The 20,749-nt window shown below is 47.5% G+C and overlaps 1 protein-coding gene across 2 annotated transcripts in view; it reads left to right on the top strand.

Annotated features, from left to right (window-relative positions):
• Nucleotides 1–20,749, top strand: part of ITGB2 (integrin subunit beta 2) — a 146,120-nt gene that overhangs the window by 45,886 nt on the left and 79,485 nt on the right. For both annotated transcript variants that reach the window (XM_063933084.1, XM_063933083.1), the window contains exon 3: nucleotides 11,118–11,206. In XM_063933084.1, the coding sequence (XP_063789154.1) occupies nucleotides 11,118–11,206 (89 nt within the window). The remainder of the gene's footprint in view (nucleotides 1–11,117; nucleotides 11,207–20,749) is intronic.

The raw sequence follows: 20,749 nt of genomic DNA, 5'->3' as shown, positions 1-20,749 counted from the left end.
TGTGGGGGGAAGATCTGGCACTGGGGGCATATACCTGGCACTGTGGGGGGCAGATCTGGCACTGGGGGCATATACCTGGCACTGTGGGGGGGGGAAAGATCTGGCACTGGGGGCATATACCTGGCACTGTGGGGGGCAGATCTGGCACTGGGGGCATATACCTGGCACTGTGGGGGGAAGATCTGGCACTGGGGGCATATACCTGGCACTGTGGGGGCAGATCTGGCACTGGGGGCATATACCTGGCACTGTGGGGGCAGATCTGGCACTGGGGGCATATACCTGGCACTGTGGGGGCAGATCTGGCACTGGGGGGCATATACATGGCACTGTGGGGGGAAGATCTGGCACTGGAGGCATATACCTGGCACTGTGGGGGAATATCTGGCACTGGGGGCATATACCTGGCACTGTGGGGGCAGATCTGGCACTGGGGGTATATACCTGGCACTGTGGGGGCAGATCTGGCACTGGGGGCATATACATGGCACTGTGGGGGGAAGATCTGGCACTGGAGGCATATACCTGGCACTGTGGGGGAATATCTGGCACTGGGGGCATATACCTGGCACTGTGGGGGAATATTTGGCACTGGGGGGAGCAGGCACTGAGGGGGCATATGTGGCACTGTGGGGGAATATTTGGCACTGGGGGGAGCAGGCACTGAGGGGGCATATGTGGCACTGGGGGGGGGGTATATGTGGCACTGGGGGCATGTACCTGGCACTGTGGGGGAATATCTGGCACTAGGGGCATATACCTGGCACTGTGGGGGAATATCTGGCACTGGGGGCATATGTGGCACTGGGAGCATGGCCCTAGCAACAAGCACTACCCCCTAGCAACGAGCATGACACCCAGTGCATGAAACCCCTGACAACGAGCATGACACCCTGAGCATGAAAATCCCTGGCACCGTGCATGGAACCAAGAGCATGAAACCCCTGGCAACGAGCAGGTAATTTAAAAGTAATTAGAAGCCTTATTGTAGAACTTAATGTGTAATGGGCATTACGGTGTGTGTCATAATGTATCAGGCATTACGGTGTGTTGTATACTATATCACGGGCATTGTGGTATGTGGTATAATGTCTCAGGATCATTGTGGTGTGTGTCATACTGTGTCACAGACATTGTATGTGCTATAATGTATCAGGGGCATTGCAGTGTGTAGCATAATGTATAACGGGCATTGCGATTCCTGTCATAATGTGTCACAGGCATTACGGTGTGTGGCATAATGTGTCTGGGGCATTACAGTGTGTGCATATTGTGTCATGTGCATTATTGTGTGTGGAATAATGTCTAAGGGCCATTGCAGTATGTGGAATAATGTATACTGGGCATTACTATAAGGAGGAAAAATGACAAATAATGTAAGGGGCATGAATCAGGATTATTTTTCTTTCCTGTGGTGGCCAACGTCTGGGCGTGCAGGTTGCAAAACTGGGGTATAAGGTAGTCTTTTCCTGCAATGCCACGCCCTCCACGCAAAGCCACGCCCATTTTGACAAAGCGACACCCCCTTTTTGCCGGAGCGCGCCTGCGGCGCGCGCATTTTTCTACCTTTGCTAGTGCCAATTACGGGGGGTATGGGGGGGGGGGCACCGAAGGATTTTTTGCCTTTGGGGAGAACAATTTCTAGCTACGCCACTGCCCTCAGCTATCAGCCTAGGGCCCTTATACTCCTGGTGTCACGATCCGGGTATCTGGACGCCATTTCTTACCCATCAGATGCCTCCTAAGGTTGGCTCAGCGCTCCAGGACCGGATCCCATCTGTTATCCTGATGTTTACATTCCTGTATCCTCTCCTGTCACTCTGAGACGCGGTCACAGTAAACGCCATATTACACCTGGCATGGCGTCTCCCGCGGCCTCCGCCGCCGTCCCTGAGCTTCTGCATGCAGAGTGTCTGAGTGGCGATTACGTCAGCCGCGGCCTCCTCTGTGTCCGCGTGGTTGGATGTGCACCTGTCAGCTTGGCGCCTCCTGTCTCCGGTGGCCGGCGCCGCCATTACTGTTTTCATTACCACATGGATTACAAACCAAACTTCCCTCCAAGTGTCTGCATGGGCGCAGCCATCTTGGATTCTGTCAGCTGATCATTTCCACCAATCTGTTCTCAGTATTGATAATCTGCATAATTGCCTAGCCAATCCCTTCCTTGCTGCAGGTATAAATACACTGTGCCTGAGCAAGGAAGGCGTCAGTGCTTTGGTTGTCAAACCTAGTTCCTGTTTGTCTCTCTCCTGTGATTGTCTTCCAGGTTCCAGCTCCTGTCTCAAGACTTCCACCATAGAGACCCGCACCAGCATTCCACCTGCGGTGTAGCCTGACTCTCCGATCCATTTTGGATTCATCTGTTTCCAGCTACAACATTACCTGCTTCCAGCCCAGCTTCCAGCAGAGTACAGCTTCTCTTAAAGGGCCGGTGTCCTTTCTACAGTTTACCACTCTCCACCGGTATTATAATTTCACCGCTCTCAAACTCCTAACTTCAGCTCATATTTCATTGCTCCCAAGTTCATTTATTATTTAACTGGTTCCAGCCAGTATCCACTCCGTGCCAACAACAGTCTGGTTCCAGCCAGTATCCACAGCAGCCGTTTTATCTACAGCAGCCCAGCTTTTCCTGGAACACCAGCTGGTACAATCCTGGGTTATCTCCATTGCTACAGTCGGGCCTGGTAAGGACTTTCCATCTAGAAGATTATAAGAACTATCTCACACTACCAGTGCCCTGTGGCTCCTGCCACCCTGTAGTTCCCAGGAACTGTATTTATTCTTTGCTGACTTTTATGTTTCTTTTACTGCTACTGTGATGCATGGAGTTTGTCATAAATAAACATCATTGACTTTTATTCAAGTTGTCGTAGTCACGCCTTCGGGCGGTTCTTCTTCATGTTACTTACATGTCCAGGGGTCTGATACAACCTCCCAGGTTCCGGTACATCTCAGCCCCTACAACTGAGGCTGCCTCCCGTCAGCTCAGGCCCTCAGTTGTGACAGTAAGCACTGACCTAATGAATCCAGCCGGAGACCAGGATCAAGCGGCCAGGCCGATGCAAGAACTGGCAGCCCGACTAGAACATCAGGAGGCTGCACAGGGCCACATCATCCGCTGTCTCCAGGATCTCTCTACTCGGCTGGATGGGATTCAGACAACTCTCCGTGGATCAGGCGCTTCTGGTGCGTCAACCACAGTCACTCCAGTTATAACCCCACCCACCTTACCCATTTCTGCTCCACGTCTTCATCTTCCAACGCCAGCAAAATTTGACGGATCTCCAAGATTCTGCAGGGGATTTCTCAACCAGTGTGAGATTCAGTTTGAGCTACAACCTGGCAATTTTCCTAGTGGCCGTACAAAAATTGCCTACATTATTTCTCTTCTCAGTGGCTCAGCCCTTGATTGGGCATCACCGTTATGGGAGAGGTCCGACACCCTGCTATCTTCTTACACTGCATTCGTCTCAACATTCAGGCGCATCTTCGACGAGCCAGGCCGGGTAACCTCAGCTTCATCCGAGATTCTCCGTTTACGCCAGGGGTCATGTACTGTAGGACAATATCTGATACAGTTCCAGATCCTGGCATCCGAACTGGCATGGAACGACGAGGCCCTGTATGCTGCATTCTGGCATGGCTTATCTGAGCGTATTAAAGATGAGTTAGCTACCAGAGACTTACCCTCTAAGTTAGATGAGCTAATCTCACTCTGCACGAAAGTTGATTTACGTTTCAGAGAGAGAGCAACTGAGCGTGGAAGATCATCTGCTCCAAAATCTTCTGCTCCTCCTCCTCGCCAACTTTCACCAACTAAAGATGAGCCCATGCAAATTGGCCGTTCCCGTTTAACTCCTGCTGAGCGCCGAAGACGTCTCTCCGAGTCTCTCTGTCTTTATTGTGCAGCTCCGTCTCACACCATTAATGCCTGTCCCAAACGTCCGGGAAACTCCAAATCCTAGCTCGCCAAGGAGAGGGCCGGCTAGGAGTAATGATCTCCTCTCCATCTCCTCAAGATTGTAATCTCCCAGTCTCGCTTCAAGTTGCTCAACGTTATCGGAACGTCATTGCCCTCCTTGATTCCGGAGCAGCTGGGAACTTTATTACCGAAGCCTATGTTAAACGGTGGTCCCTACCCACCGAGAGACTTCCTTCGTCCATTTCTTTAACTGCCGTGGATGGCAGCAAAATTTTTGATGCAGTTATTTCTTTAAGGACTCTACCAGTTCGTCTGAGAGTGGGAGTTCTTCATTCCGAACTTATTTCTTTTTTAGTGATTCCAAGAGCCACACATCCTGTGGTCCTGGGCCTTCCATGGCTCCGTCTTCACAATCCTACAATTGATTGGACGACTACGCAAATCCTGGCATGGGGTTCCTCCTGTGCTGAGACATGTTTGTTTAAAGTATTGCCTGTCTGTTCTTCCTCCCCCAGGTCGTCTGATGTTCCACCTCCTCCATATCAAGATTTCACGATGTGTTCAGTAAAGCTTCTGCTGATATCCTTCCTCCTCATAGAGAATGGGACTGCCCGATTGATCTCGTTCCAGGGAAGGTTCCACCTCGAGGCCGAACTTATCCGTTGTCTCTGCCTGAGACGCATTCTATGGAGGAATACATTAAAGAGAACCTAGCAAAGGGGTTCATTCGACCTTCTTCTTCTCCAGCCGGCGCAGGCTTCTTTTTTGTAAAAAAGAAAGATGGTGGTCTGCGGCTGTGCATCGACTACAGAGGTTTGAACGACATTACCATCAAGAACCGTTATCCTTTACCCCTGATTACTGAGCTCTTTGACAGAGTTAGCGGAGCTACCATCTTTACAAAGCTGGACTTGAGAGGTGCATACAATCTCATCCGGATCCGTGAGGGTGACGAGTGGAAGACCGCCTTTAACACCCGTGACGGACATTATGAGTACCTCGTCATGCCCTTCGGATTGAGCAATGCTCCAGCTGTCTTCCAGCATTTTGTCAATGAGATCTTCAGAGACATTCTATACCGTCATGTCGTGGTCTATCTAGACGATATCCTCATTTTTGCCAACGATTTAGAGGAACATCGTTTTTGGGTTAAAGAGGTTCTGTCCCGTCTCCGTGTCAATCATCTCTATTGCAAATTAGAGAAATGCGTCTTTGAAGTCAAGTCCATTCCGTTTCTAGGGTACATTGTGTCCGGTTCCGGACTAGAGATGGATCCTGAGAAACTACAAGCAATCCAAAATTGGCCGGTACCCTTAACCCTCAAAGGGGTCCAGAGGTTCTTAGGGTTCGCCAACTATTACCGAAAGTTTATACGAGACTTTTCCACCATTGTGGCGCCTATTACTGCTTTCACTAAGAAGGGTGCTAACCCGTCCAAGTGGTCTGAAGAAGCCATGCAAGCATTTCATCTGTTAAAACAAAGGTTCATCTCTGCGCCTGTTCTGAAACAGCCTGACATCGACTCTCCTTTCATCTTAGAGGTGGATGCCTCCTCCGTTGGAGTAGGAGCGGTGTTATCTCAGAGGGCTAAAGATGGCCATTTACACCCTTGCAGTTTCTTCTCCCGGAAGTTCTCCCCAGCTGAGCGCAACTATGCCATTGGCGACCAGGAGTTGCTAGCCATCAAGCTCGCTCTAGAAGAGTGGAGGTATCTGTTGGAGGGAGCTTCCCATTCAATCACCATACTTACAGACCACAAGAACCTTTTATATCTGAAAGGCGCACAATGTCTCAACCCTCGTCAGGCCAGATGGGCACTTTTCTTTTCCAGGTTCGACTTTAAACTCCAGTTCTGTCCGGGCTCTCAGAATCGCAAGGCCGATGCCCTTTCCCGCTCATGGGAGCAAGAAAATGAGTCAGAGTCTTCAGACAAGCATCCTATTATAAATCCGTTGGCATTCTCCACGGTAGGGATGGACTCTACGCCCCCATCAGGGAAAAGTTTTGTGAAACCGATGCTAAGGAAGAAGCTCATGCATTGGGCCCATGCTTCCCGTTTTGCCGGACATACAGGTATCCAAAAAACCCTGGAGTTTATCTCTAGGTCCTATTGGTGGCCAACTCTGAAAAAGGACGTCTTGGAGTTTATTGCATCTTGCCCAAAGTGTGCTCAACATAAGGTATCCCGCCAGTCGCCTGCGGGGCAACTGGTTCCACTATCTGTTCCCCGTCGACCTTGGACCCATTTGTCGATGGATTTTATTACAGATTTACCCATGTGCAACAAGTTCAATACCATCTGGGTGGTAGTTGACCGGTTCACCAAGATGGCACACTTCATTCCTCTCACCGGTCTTCCGTCAGCTTCCAAGTTGGCTCAAGTATTCATACAAGAGATCTTCCGACTCCACGGTCTTCCTGAAGAAATTATCTCAGATCGAGGAGTTCAATTCACAGCCAAATTCTGGCGAAGTTTATGTCAAGTCCTCCAAGTCAAGCTAAAGTTTTCCATGGCTTACCATCCTCAGACCAATGGTCAAACCGAGAGGGTGAATCAGGACTTGGAGGCCTTCCTCCGCATCTATGTGTCCTCCTCTCAAGATGACTGGGTTCAATTACTTCCCTGGGCCGAGTTCTGTCATAACAACCAGTATCATTCTTCATCTGCTTCAACACCATTCTTCACTAACTTTGGATTCCACCCTAAAGTCCCTGAGTTCCAACCACTTCCAGCAACTTCTGTTCCCGCAGTGGATATCACCTTGCATCAGTTTGCCAATATCTGGAAGAGCGTACGATCAGCTCTGCTCAAGGCATCGTTCAGGTACAAGAAGTTTGCGGATAAGAAGCGTCGAGCAGTTCCTGCTCTCAAGGTGGGTGATCGGGTATGGTTATCCACGAAGAACTTGAGGTTAAGAGTTCCCAGTATGAAGTTTGCACCTCGCTATATCGGTCCTTTCAAGATTGAACAAGTCATCAATCCTGTTGCTTACAGACTCCAGTTGCCTCCCTTCTTAAAAATACCCAGGACATTCCATGTTTCCCTGTTGAAACCGCTGATCTTGAATCGGTTTCATTCCTCACTTCCTCCAACTCCGTAAGTCCAAACTCAACGAGGCGTTGAGTATGAAGTAGCCAAGATCCTGGACTCACGTCACCGTTACGGTCAACTACAATATCTTATTGACTGGAAGGGTTATGGCCCTGAGGAACGTTCATGGACCAATGCTTCTGATGTCCATGCTCCTGCCTTGGTCCGGAGATTCCATTCCAAGTTTCCTCAAAAGCCAAAGAAGTGTCCTGGGGCCACTCCTAAAGGGGGGGGGGGTGCTGTCACGATCCGGGTATCTGGACGCCATTTCTTACCCATCAGATGCCTCCTAAGGTTGGCTCAGCGCTCCAGGACCGGATCCCATCTGTTATCCTGATGTTTACATTCCTGTATCCTCTCCTGTCACTCTGAGACGCGGTCACAGTAAACGCCATATTACACCTGGCATGGCGTCTCCCGCGGCCTCCGCCGCCGTCCCTGAGCTTCTGCATGCAGAGTGTCTGAGTGGCGATTACGTCAGCCGCGGCCTCCGCTGTGTCCGCGTGGTTGGATGTGCACCTGTCAGCTTGGCGCCTCCTGTCTCCGGTGGCCGGCGCCGCCATTACTGTTTTCATTACCACATGGATTACAAACCAAACTTCCCTCCAAGTGTCTGCATGGGCGCAGCCATCTTGGATTCTGTCAGCTGATCATTTCCACCAATCTGTTCTCAGTATTGATAATCTGCATAATTGCCTAGCCAATCCCTTCCTTGCTGCAGGTATAAATACACTGTGCCTGAGCAAGGAAGGCGTCAGTGCTTTGGTTGTCAAACCTAGTTCCTGTTTGTCTCTCTCCTGTGATTGTCTTCCAGGTTCCAGCTCCTGTCTCAAGACTTCCACCATAGAGACCCGCACCAGCATTCCACCTGCGGTGTAGCCTGACTCTCCGATCCATTTTGGATTCATCTGTTTCCAGCTACAACATTACCTGCTTCCAGCCCAGCTTCCAGCAGAGTACAGCTTCTCTTAAAGGGCCGGTGTCCTTTCTACAGTTTACCACTCTCCACCGGTATTATAATTTCACCGCTCTCAAACTCCTAACTTCAGCTCATATTTCATCGCTCCCAAGTTCATTTATTATTTAACTGGTTCCAGCCAGTATCCACTCCGTGCCAACAACAGTCTGGTTCCAGCCAGTATCCACAGCAGCCGTTTTATCTACAGCAGCCCAGCTTTTCCTGGAACACCAGCTGGTACAATCCTGGGTTATCTCCATTGCTACAGTCGGGCCTGGTAAGGACTTTCCATCTAGAAGATTATAAGAACTATCTCACACTACCAGTGCCCTGTGGCTCCTGCCACCCTGTAGTTCCCAGGAACTGTATTTATTCTTTGCTGACTTTTATGTTTCTTTTACTGCTACTGTGATGCATGGAGTTTGTCATAAATAAACATCATTGACTTTTATTCAAGTTGTCGTGGTCACGCCTTCGGGCGGTTCTTCTTCATGTTACTTACATGTCCAGGGGTCTGATACAACCTCCCAGGTTCCGGTACATCTCAGCCCCTACAACTGAGGCTGCCTCCCGTCAGCTCAGGCCCTCAGTTGTGACACCTGGGGCCCTTGGGCAAGAGCCCATTGAGCCCATACGAAAAGACGGCCCTGCTCATCAGAGCCTGGTACATTTGCCAGTTTCCCAGAATCCTATGGGAGCTAATATTGCAATCAGAAATAGAGGAACCGCAGCAAATATCTACAGTCTTCTGCTGTCCTAATATATCTGGTATGGGCATAGGCCATACTTGCCTACCCTCCCGGAATTGCTGGGAGGCTCCCAAAAATTAGGTGGTGCTTCCAGACTCCCGGAAAGGTCAGCAAGTGTCCCGCATCGTCCGCTAACTCCCGCACCGCCCACTTGGCCGCCAACATCAGAGCACTAATGGGCGGTCTGAGGGAGACCCGGTGATGCGATTCGTGCTGAATCGCGTCATCGTAGCTTCGCCCCCCGCTCTCCAGTGCCTGTTTCCTCGGCACTGAATAGGTGGGTAGTGGAGCACAATGACGTTTTTATGCCGCCACACCCAGAACACACCCCCTCACTACCGGACACGCCCCCCTGTACGCCATCCAGCAATATCGGCAAGTACGGCATAGACTGGTGGCACTGTTTAATGTAATAAAAACGTTTATGCACTATGGAGTGCCTCGCACTCTTTGTGCTCTTTTTTTAATACCGCCACCATGCCATGTAATTATTAGGTCTTAACCACCTTATCATCTGTAATAACCACACCACAATTATCTACTAGGGTCCTAAGATTGTACATGTCTTTTGCCATGATGAGTATAATTTCAAATCACCGCATATAGGTTAAGGTTAGGCTGTGGGTGGTGGATGGGGGCTGGTTAAGGTTAGGCTGCAGGGGAAGGGTTAAGGTTAGGCACTAAGGGGAAGGGTTAGGGTTAAGCACTAAGAAGGGTGGGCTACGGTTAGGCACTAAAGGGGGGTGGTTAAGGTTAGGCTGCAGGGGGAGGGTTAAGGTTAGGCACTAAGGGGAAGGGTTAGGGTTAAGCACTAAGAAGGGTGGGCTAGGGTTAGGCACTAAAGGGGAGTGGTTAGGTTTAGGCTGTGGGGGTGGGGCGGGGGGGTGGTTAGGGTTAGGATGCATGTAGGAAGGGTTATGGTAGTATGGGGAGAGGATTAGTATACATACCCGCTGGGTGTTGGGATCCTGACCATCAGCATGCTGCTGTTGGTCTTCTGACCGCCAGGCCAGCATGGTAAGCGCGGGGATCCCGTACCCAACCCGATATAATTTTCCGGAGCAATGTATCAATATTTTCATGCAGGAACACACCGCAATGTGAATTGACTAAATAAAACTGTCACTTTACTTCCGGGTTTGGACCTGGCTTGATAAAGGTGCCTGTGCGGTCACTGAATTGCACATGCAGAACGTTCGTTACCATAGATGGTGTTAGAAATCAGTTGACAAGTTCCGAGAAAAGCTAAGCCTATCAGGGCCCGGTGTATTTCTCAGTTTCACACTCCCCACAGAAATCTATGGGGGCTGCTTCTGCAATCCGAAATAGAGCACCCAAAGCAAATATCTCTGACATCTGCTGCGGAACCCTCTTGATAAGTTTGTGGGATACTAAGGGGTATATGTACTAAGCAGTGATAAAAGTTGAGAAGTGAGCCAGTGGAAAAGTTGCCCATGGCAGCCAATCAGCTGCTCTGTATACTTTTATAATATGCAAATTATAAATGTTACGTCAAATCTGATAGGTTGCCATGGGCAACTTCTCCACTGGCTCGCTTCTCCACTTTTATCACTGCTTAGTACATCTTCCTCTTAATCATGTGGGAAAACACTGAAAGTAAAACTTGTCTAATACACCTATGTGCAGCTGCTAGTGTGCTTTCTAAGCTTGCACATAGCAACATAACACAAAGGGCCTAAATCAGATCAGATCACTCTTCTGCCAATTTGCTGAGGTTTGCAATCGGATAGTCGCCTCCCAGACGGAGTGAAGAACCGCCCCGTGCAAGTTTGCGTACGGCGTGTAAAAAGATTTGCAAACGCTGGTTAGCTGCAAATCCGTTCCCAACTCACTCACCATCTAATGAATTTTCCAGTCTGTGCGTAGCCCAGGACAGTGCGAAAGAAACAGGCTGATCGGGGCCGGAGCTGACGTCACACACCCTACCTGTAAACGATTGGGAACGCCTGCGTTTTTACTGACGCTCCAAGAAAACGGGCAGTCACCACCCACAAACATCCGCTTCCTGTCAATCAGCCTGCGTTCGTCTAGATCAAAACAGACGCTGATTTCTTTAGCAGTTTGGCCTCGCGCCTGCGCATTACAATCCGTTGATCAATAATCGGCCGCCATGTGAATTTGCGCAACAGAAACAGGTGTAGCAGTGAGTAAGCACCAGCCTCAGGGAGTTTGGACATTCTACACAATCCATGTCAACCCTCGATGTACCTTCACACAGAGGAAGCGAGGAACATATGCCCGATATAGACGAATCTTGCGGGAATCCCCTTTGCGCATGCTCAGAAATAACCTCTACAAATAAATATGAAACAAACCTAAAACAGATGATAAATATTGTAATAATAGTTACTAACGTCTTCCTTCTTGTTACAGTTTATGGCCAAATTTGCACCAAGATTAAAGTAGACAACTGTCAGGAATGCATCCAGTCTGGGCCGCACTGCGCCTGGTGTAAGAAAGTGGTGAGTCAGAAGACTTTTAAAAGTAGCGTTAAAGCAGCTTGGATTCGATGTACTGCGATGGCCGGTGACTTTGGTATATCGTATTAATCAGATGCATACAAAACTTTATTGATCCATATAATTGCAAAAGCATGCACAGATGAAATATTATTATGTAAGGTCTTTGCAGGGAAAACAATGTTATGATGTTATGGGGACACTGTCATGAAAATGTGTTTCCCTTCTGACTGTAACTTTAAGGACATAACAGGTAGTCAGTGTAGCAAAAGAAGAAAAAAAACAAAAGGTAAATGTTTGGATGACTGCTGGTCCAATGTGTTTGTGCAATAGTTCTGGACGGGTGTGGGTTGATAGATAGACAGTGTCTAGTTAGACAGTCAATAGATAGACACCATGGGCCAAATGTAATAGAGTGAGAGTTTCAAAAAGTGAGAGATTTGGTAAGATTTTTACGTGTTTTTTTTTTTTAAAGTGGCAATCATTTACACAGCAAGATCAACCTGGTTTTGCAGTGTAAATGATTGCCGCTTTAAAAAAAAAACCCTGAAAAACCTTACCAAATCTCTCACTTTCTGAAACTCTCGCTCTATTACATTTGGCTCCATACAGTATGTTAGACAGACATTAGGTCAACAGGATGAAAAGGTCGACATGAAAAAGGTAGACAGTACAAAATGTCGACATGGTCAAAAGGTCGACATAAAATGATCGACACAAAAAAACCCGGTAGACACCATGTTTTTTGCATTTTTGTGGCTTGTGTGGATAGTTTTGTCATCTGGGACCCCCAATTGTAGAAAGGCATCTCCTCGCGGTGCTCGCTTCGATCGCCACGCTTCGGGCTCGGTGACTCGCTGCGCTCGCCACAAGGTTTATAACCAACTCTATGCCGACATGGATAGAGAAGGCATGAAATCGTCCAAAAACATGTAAATTTTTCTTTAAAAAGTGTCTATATTTTTTATGTCGACTATTTCATTGTCGACATTTTGATCCTGTCGACCTTTTGTCCATGTCAACCTTTTGTACTACCTTTTTCATGTCGACCTTTTGATCCTGTCGACCTTTTGACCCTGTCGACCTAATGTCTGTCAAACATGTGGTGTCTATCTTTTGACTGTCTAACTAGACACTGTCTATCAACCGGATACCGATGTATTAAGCCTGGAGAAGTGATAAAGCAGTGAAAAGTGGAAGGTGATAACGCATCAGCCAATCATTATGGGTTTGAAATATGACAGTGAGGAGCTGATTGGCTGGTGCGTTATCACCTTCCACTTATCACTTCTCTGTCGCTGCTTTATCACTTCTACAGGCTTAATACATCTGCCCCACAGTATGAAGAATAATGGTGATATAGCTACATATTGTTTAACACATCATATTGTTTAATATCACAATGAAAAATGAAATGGTTATGTGTCTGATAGAGGGAAGCCACAGAAAAGAGCTCTTCCATAAAGGACAACTGGTCTATTTACTAACATGCAGTGATAATAACAATTTTCTAACGCGACTTATCACAGCTAAAGAATATCTTCCATCACTGCACTTTACCAATAAAACTTTGCCAGGATAGTGACGTTTGGTTCCAGGCTCCTCAGCAGTGCTGGCTGGCAATAGAAAAGCTGAAATTACCCCTTAACCAGGCGGTGTAGATATGTATGCATTTTATGCTTCTGAGGAAATCATGTGTTCAGTAGAGAAACGCGTCAGAGTTTGTCTTATGCCTGGACTTATAACCTATCAGGAGTCGCTAGAGATTCTATCATAGATCATGCACTGATGCAAGTTCTTCCATTGCCCACTGGGATAACCTTTCTAAGTCATTAAAAGACTTTACAAACAAGCTTGGCGCCAACACGCATATTGATATCATTACTTGTATTGGAGCTGTGTGCACATTCTATTTGTCTGCTTCTCTATTCCTGATTGGATACTAAGTTAAATTCAACCATTGGAGGGCTCTCCTAACACTGGTTAGTGGACCCTGGAAACTTGTTTTACCTTCCTCGTGATATAGGTGCATATGTATCACAATCCGCATCTCAGATTAATTCAGACCTGATCGTAGATGTGCTAAATTCAGCACATCTACGATCAGTCACACAGACATCCAGAGGGACGCCCAGCACAGGGCTCGTCCTCCCCACATGTCAGGCCCGATTCCCCTACACAAGTACAAAAGCATCGCACAGCGGCGATGCTTTTGTACTTTAGGAGTAGCTCCCTGCCAGCGCAGCTCCTGCACGCTGGCAGAGAGCTACTCGTCGCGGTCACAGCGGCTGGGTGTGGTGTCACATAGCCGACGCGGCCCGCCCTGCACCGGTCCGGGCATGCCTGCGTTGCCCAGACTGTGCCCCCTAAATGGCGGGAAAACGCAGCCGGCCAGCTGCCTCCCACCCAGCGACCGCCTCTGCCTGTCAATCAGGCAGAGGCGATCGCAGGGCTGAGACAGCCATCGGCTGTCTGGCATGCGCCGGTGCACTGCGGCACCAGCGCCACATGTGATGTTCAGACCTGACTGGCTGCTATGCACAGCAGCGATCAGGTCTGAGTTAAGCCAAATGTGAATACATTGCAGGGATGAAATATCGTATGCAGGGACATACAGTAGCTTGTGAAAAAGCTCTGTCCCGGCAAATCCTTCCCGCACTTCTCATAGTATTTGTTGCAAAAAAGTAACCTAAGAGTGTGACCATGCACGCGCTGGCGTATAATAAAATACAAATTTAAGAGCTTGGAGGATAATTTTGCGTGATACTAAAATAATGTCAAAAAGGGATATAAATGCCCATCTTCACATAAATAATAATGATAAATATGCCCGTATAGCCCAATATGGAGTAGCATTGACTGTTGCCACATTGCTTGTTAGCTATTATGTCGGTGTAAGTGACAACACTGCACAATCCTTCTTAAATCAGCTTCCCCATGCTGAAAAAACAAAACCTGTTTCCGATGAATATAGTGCTTTTCTGGGTTTAATAAATGGAGCCATCTGAATGAGTGGGGTTCATCCTTAACGTGGGGATATTTCCATGATTCCTATAGTTACTATAAGGCTTCTAGTTCCCTTCTGATATTTATCCTTATGCTATAGGGTAATTTTACATTGGACAATGGGGGTCATTCCGAGTTGATCGCACGCTGCCGATCAGGTCTCTACTGCGCATGCGTATGCACCGCAATGCGCAGGCGCGTCGTACGGGTACAATGCGGATCTTTGCTAAGTTGTGGATTTAACGAAGAATCCATTCGTACAGCCGATCGCAAGGAGATTGACAGAAAGAGGGCGTTTATGGGTCAACTGACCGTTTTCTGGGAGTGGTAGGGAAAACGCAGGCGTGCTTGGGTGTTTGAAGGACGGGTGCGTGACGTCAATTCCAGGACCGGACAGGATGAAGTGATCGCAAGGTCTGAGTAAGTTCAGACCTACTCTGAAACTGCACAAAATGTTTTTGCAGAGCTCGGCTGCACAGGAGTTTGCACACTTGCAAAGCGAAAATACACTCCCCCGTGGGAGCGACTATGCGTTTGCACGGCTGCTAAAAACAGCTAGCGAGCGATCAACTCGGAATGACCCCCAATGTCTCCGCTAAGCAGCTTTACTTTTGGATAATATTGGCAGACAAGACCTGCACAGTTGCCAAAGGGGAGTTTTCCATACTCATTGAAGATTCTGTGTTGACTTCTTCAGGTCTCCTCTGCACTGTCTGTCCTGGTGGCCTTAGGAGGAATTGCAGGGGCACTTGGCTGTAAGAACCTGCATAGATATAGGAAAGACAATAGGTATGCCAGGTAGTTCTTGGAGCGGCTGAGGGGCAGCTATGAAGCTGTAACTTGGCTAATTACTGGCTATACTAAACTTCCGCAGCCTGTGAGAACAATAAGAGGCTCTAGTGGTTGAAAATAGAGAAGCAGATGTAGAAGACGAGAAACAACCATTTTCTCCAGTACATTTTTTTTTTTGTCCTTTAAAAAATAATCTCCTATGTTCTATACTAAATTTCCACCATGGGTTCCTGCTGATTGGCCAACCCTATGGGCTCGTCCTCTCACCAAGATGTGGACAGTATGCCATCACAACAATTACCAACAGCCCCTTAGAAAAATCCTAGGTTTTAGAGATGTGTCCATGGAAAATGTGGTACCTCTTTTTCAACAAAGAATGACTGGACCAAAATGTTCCTCTTTTCCTGCATATGGAAAACAGTTTTCACCATTAATTAGTATTTTGTGGGGATTGAAAAATTTATATTTATTGATAAGTATTTACAAAAGCAAAAACAAAATTATAATCAGATACTGCAAACTTGGAATGATAGGGATTGCTTTACTGGGCATGAGAATGTATTGTGCATGACATTTTAGGGGCAGATTCAATTAGATGGGGCTTACCGCGCGGCTGTAGCTCTGGATTTAGGGACCAGAACTATTTAATTACTAGCCAATTTCTCTGTGTGGTAAGCCTGTGGCTACCGCATGCTAACGCTTAGGTTAGGTGCTCAGAGCTATGGACTTACGCCATGCAATAAGCCCCAGATGGTGCACTTATTTGTCTTACATGCACCCTCTGGGGCTTACTACATGGGGTAGCAGTTGTAATTGAATAGCTCATGGCAGAGCAGTAAACCCCATGGCTAACTGTATCTGCCCCTATGACACGGCAGCTCAGCTCGGAAATAGTAAAAATGTGGGAGACTACATTATGTCATCACTTTCCACTAGCTTACCCAGTGACAAAAATAAATAACTTGGAATTTTGTTTAAAATCTATAATAAAATTGAATGCTGATAAAAATGACATCATCACGTTGGAATGTAATGTTGGTATCTGACCCCTCCCAGCAGTGTCAGTGATGCACATGAGAGACTGAAGGTCACAGTGATAGAGAGAGAAAGACAGTGAGAGAGGGAGAAGGAGAGGAGGGGAGAAAGTGATGGGTGGTCTTCAGTATACCGGCGCCGGGATCCCGGTATGCCGGCGGTCAGGCTCCCGGCGCCAGTATGCTGGTCGCCGGGAGCCCGACCGCCGGCATACCATACTACACCCGAAAGTGATGGGGTGGGCAAGAGAGAGAAAGAGGTGAGAAAGAGAGAGATGTCAGGAAAAAATGTAGGGGAGAGAGAGAATGGGGGGCAGGAGAGACGGAGAAAAAGAGAGTGATGTGGCGGAGACAGACTATAATAGCGAAGTAACTTTGGGCCTTACAGCTAGTAGTACATATAGAAATGTGATAGAGCTATATACTGTATACTTTTTGTAAATCCATGGTTAAAACCAGTATACAAAATATGTCGAATGATAGAGAACACCTCTGTAAATTGTTCAAATTGAGAATGTTTTACTCCATCATAACCCTTCTTATGTTGTACCCCAGCCTATTAGAAACCTCTCTCTTTACAGTCTAACAACAGGGGTGCAGAGTACTTATCTTATTATATTATTGATTTGTTCAGGTTTCATTATATTTTGTACATTTTTGTGCTGGTATTGGTTGTGAGAGATTCACTTTACGTTATATAGAAATGGAAAGTGTGACTAAAGACTAAAAATAAAAAATGTAATATTCAACATGAAGCCACTTCATTAAACTGAGAGAGTTCTGAAGCCAAAGTGTACTCCAGCCAATGGAAGCAGTCAGGTGGGGTCAGGTCGTTCCTTGCAAGGTGTGCAGTAGGTCCATCGCCGCACCAAGGTTTGCACGAGCAGAACTACAATGGCATTTTGCTGTGGGGCATGGTGATCAAATGTTCCTTTTCTAATTGCAGTATTGCAAGGATAAGAGGCGCCAATCTCCGGAACAGTGAATTTGTTCTCTAAAATATACAACGCTCAGCATTCTCTGGAAATTTAGTCAATCATAAATCCATATGTTGGTTCAGGTTTATTATTTTTCTTACTAGTATATTGGCTTCTATGCATTTATGCCAAAAAAGTGTTTCTGTTTGTTCTTTAAAGTAAACAGAGCAATAAGCAGAAAAGCCTAACATGCTTACACAAGATATATGTGTATACGGAACACAAAGCAGATTACTTTAAGGATATTTAGTTGAGCTCAGTAAACCAACAAAGCAAAAAGTTATGTTTGTACAATTACTGGAGATGTAGGGGGTCATTCCGAGTTGATCGCTCACTAGCAACTTTTTGCTGTGCTGTGATCAGATAGTCGCCGCCTATGGGGGAGTGTATTTTCGCTTTGCAAGTGTGCGAACACTTTTGCAGCAGACGGCACAAATTTTTGTTTGCAGTTTCTGAGTAGATCTGGACTTACTCATCCGCTGCGATCACTTCAGTCTGTTTGGTCCCAAAAATTGACGTCAGACACCCGCCCTGCAAACGCTTGGACACGCTTGCGTTTTTCCAAACACTCCCAGAAAACGGCCAGTTGACACCCACAAACGCCCTCTTCCTGTCAATCACCTAGCGATCGGCTGTGCGAATGGATTCTTTGTTAAATCCATCGCCCAGCACCGATCCTCTTTGTACCCGTACAACGTGCCTGCGCATTGCGGTGCATACGCATGCGCAGTTTTGCTGAAATATAACCTGATCGCAGCGCTGCAAAAAATTGCTAGCAGTGAACGACTCGGAATGATCCCCGTAAGTCACAGTTCTACAACAAAAAAGCAACATTACTATAATGGGACTGTTGCAGAGATTGGCGCAATTTTATGGTTGGAAAGCAATGGAGTGATTTTTTTTGCCATTGTCATGCTCCAAAACCGTACTGTGCACATGCTGCTATAGCTTAGGGATGGCACATGCAGAGAGGATTTATCTACAAATAAAGTGACAAGGAAAGGTAACGGGGTGGGGTTGGGGGGGGATAGAAAAACGTAGGCTTGTCGGAACCATTTTCTGGGCGTGTCCTAGCGTACCAATGAGAATTAGTTTGCACCTATAGAGGCCATTGCATCTTAGGAGAGACGCTCAGCGTGAGGTAGCATAGGGTTACTTAGAGGTCTGATGGTGCAATGTTTCTGCTTATGTACATGAGCGTCTTTATGCACAAGATGGCGGCTGAGCATTAGTATATTTTCATAAGTGTTCTGCGAGCGAGATCGCATTAGCAAAATTGCGTGCACCTCTGAATCCGGCCAAATATCCAGTTTGTCGATCACATTACAGCATGCTTGAAAGTTATGGGGAAACGTACGTTTGAGATATCACATTATTTGCGCTGTGTATGCTGCAACTTATAATAAAGTAACAATAGATCTAGATGCTGCAAAGCAGCGGTTCCCAAACCTTCTCAGTTCACTATCTCTAGAGCCTCTGCAATTCATTTCACGACATGACTTGGCCAACTGGCAAAAATGATGAAAATTATAAATGTGTGCTTACCTGTCATCCATAATTTTTGCTATATGGTGCGGACACAGGGCGATAACTAACGGTGTACAAGCGGTACTGATGCCCTGGGCACAGGCTAATGGCATAAGTATCTGGCTTGCAGGATGCATAGGACACTACAGGCGCTCACTTTGCAGCTTGTAGAACCTAAGGATCGCTCTTGGACACTGTATGCTAATTCTGGTTCTAGTGGCCCGGTGCCATTGATGTCACATCATGATGTCACGTGTTTGGGGGGCAGGTGCGGGGGGTGGAACAAGGTGCATTTTAGCCCTGTTCGGACAAGGCTGCACCTTCATTTGTCCAGGAGGAGGGTGGAGAAGCTGTGGTGCAAGTGGACAGAGTTTGGAACAAAATGGAGGGGGAACAGAGGAGATAAGGGGATAATGGGAGAAATACACACAAAAGGAGGCCAGAGAGGCACACATTGGGAGACAGAGACACAGGTATACATGCAAAATTAGAGACAGAAACTAGCACAAAGGGAGTAAAGGACAGATGGGGAGCAGAGACACCCAGAAGAACATGGGGGTGAATGGATTCAGTGGTGGGCTGCGGAGGAGAGTGGGCCCTAGTTACATTGAATTCTGCCCTACAGATGGGCGCTCAGGCCACTGTGAGGAGAAAGCTGCACAGAGGAGAATGGGCTGAGAGTGAAGTTGCGGCAGGGATGCACAGAGCTGCACAGGGATGTACAGACACACACTAAGCAGAATAGCCTGTGTAAATGGCTGCATCCATAGGTGTGCGCAGGGGGGGTTCCTGGTGCGCACAGGCACCCCCTAATGTCTGGCACCACGATCTCACATGCCTGATGCAGCGATCGCCGAGCAGGCTGATTACGGTCCCCTCTGCGCTGCACCCTGTCAGGACTGCATTACTGACTGGACGCCTGGGTTAATCAAGGGTGCCACTGCCACCGGCTTTCAAATTCCCAGCTCCACCTCCATGTACAAAAACAGCGTGATGTGACGTGATTACGTCATGCTGCTCGCATGCCCTCCCGTCACACCCACCACATACACACCTCTCTCCTTCTATGCTATGCCAATGCCAGCCACTGATGAGGAGCAGCATGCAGCCAGCGTTCCTCTTAGGAAGACAAATTCAATACTGGCAGACGGCCGGCAGCAGCATTGACACGTCACTAGTTTTTCCAGCAGCAGCAGTACTAGTCTGCGACTGTCAGTGTCAGTGAGTGACTGATTTGTAAGTAAGCTGCTGCAGCTTGCAGGTGAAAGAGAGGGGGAGCCAGACCAGGCTGAGGAGGAGCAGTGGAATTGCAGTTAATGCCATCAGGGGTGCTTGTTTGGTGCACACCACAACATCTGACAATGTATCTGCTTTATTAGGATTGGTACAAAGGTGTATATTTTATGCGTTGACCATCAATAGATAGTGCTAGACACACCCCTCCGACGGTGCACCCACTAATAAAATGTGCTGCGCACGCCAGTGGCTGCATCCTGTTTCCCTCAGGGCTGTAACACACTCGCCGGCTTTTGCCGGGAGGGAAAAAGACGGATGGCTTTTTCCTGTGCCGGTATTATAATTAACAGTGTGAGGGGTAGGGTTCTTTCACACTGCACGGCCCCGGCTCGGCTGCCGGGTTGCAGCCGCAAATATCCACTGGAAGGTCCGGCTGCCTTTGAAGGCAGTGGACCGTGTGTGTGAAGGGGAGCTTTCACACACGTTTTTTTTCAAGCTGTGTCTGCTGCTGCACATGCGCACAGCATTACACACGGCTCAAAGCCGTTGTGTGTGAAAGACTCTGCCGGATGGCAAAAAGCTCGATAAAGTTTGTCCGGCTTTTTGCCATCCGGGGAAAACCGGGTGGTGTGTTACAGCCCTTAGGCTACAGACAATGCGCAGCACAGCCTACAAATCCATTGGGAATGTTCTAAAGTTAGAACGTTGTATGGAAACATTTGAAATCTTACAGGGGACTGTTTATGATAGCTAGTGCACAGGTAATGAAAGCAAAGATCTGATTGGATCTTCCGGGTAACATTATAACAATTAGTACCATTATTATTTGCATATTACGCAATCCAAGAATGTTTGCAATTCAGTATCCATGAGAGAGATACTATGTCTGCATTTTTTGTGCTCTTCTGCTTGAATGAACATATATACGGAATAGTGGCGTGAGAACGCATTGTAACTGTACTTCTCTTTATGTA

This window comes from Pseudophryne corroboree, chromosome 7, assembly GCF_028390025.1.
Source record: "Pseudophryne corroboree isolate aPseCor3 chromosome 7, aPseCor3.hap2, whole genome shotgun sequence".
Taxonomy (NCBI): Eukaryota; Metazoa; Chordata; class Amphibia; order Anura; family Myobatrachidae; genus Pseudophryne; species Pseudophryne corroboree.
Note: the sequence above shows the minus strand (reverse complement) of the source record. Positions and strands in the feature narration are given on the sequence as shown.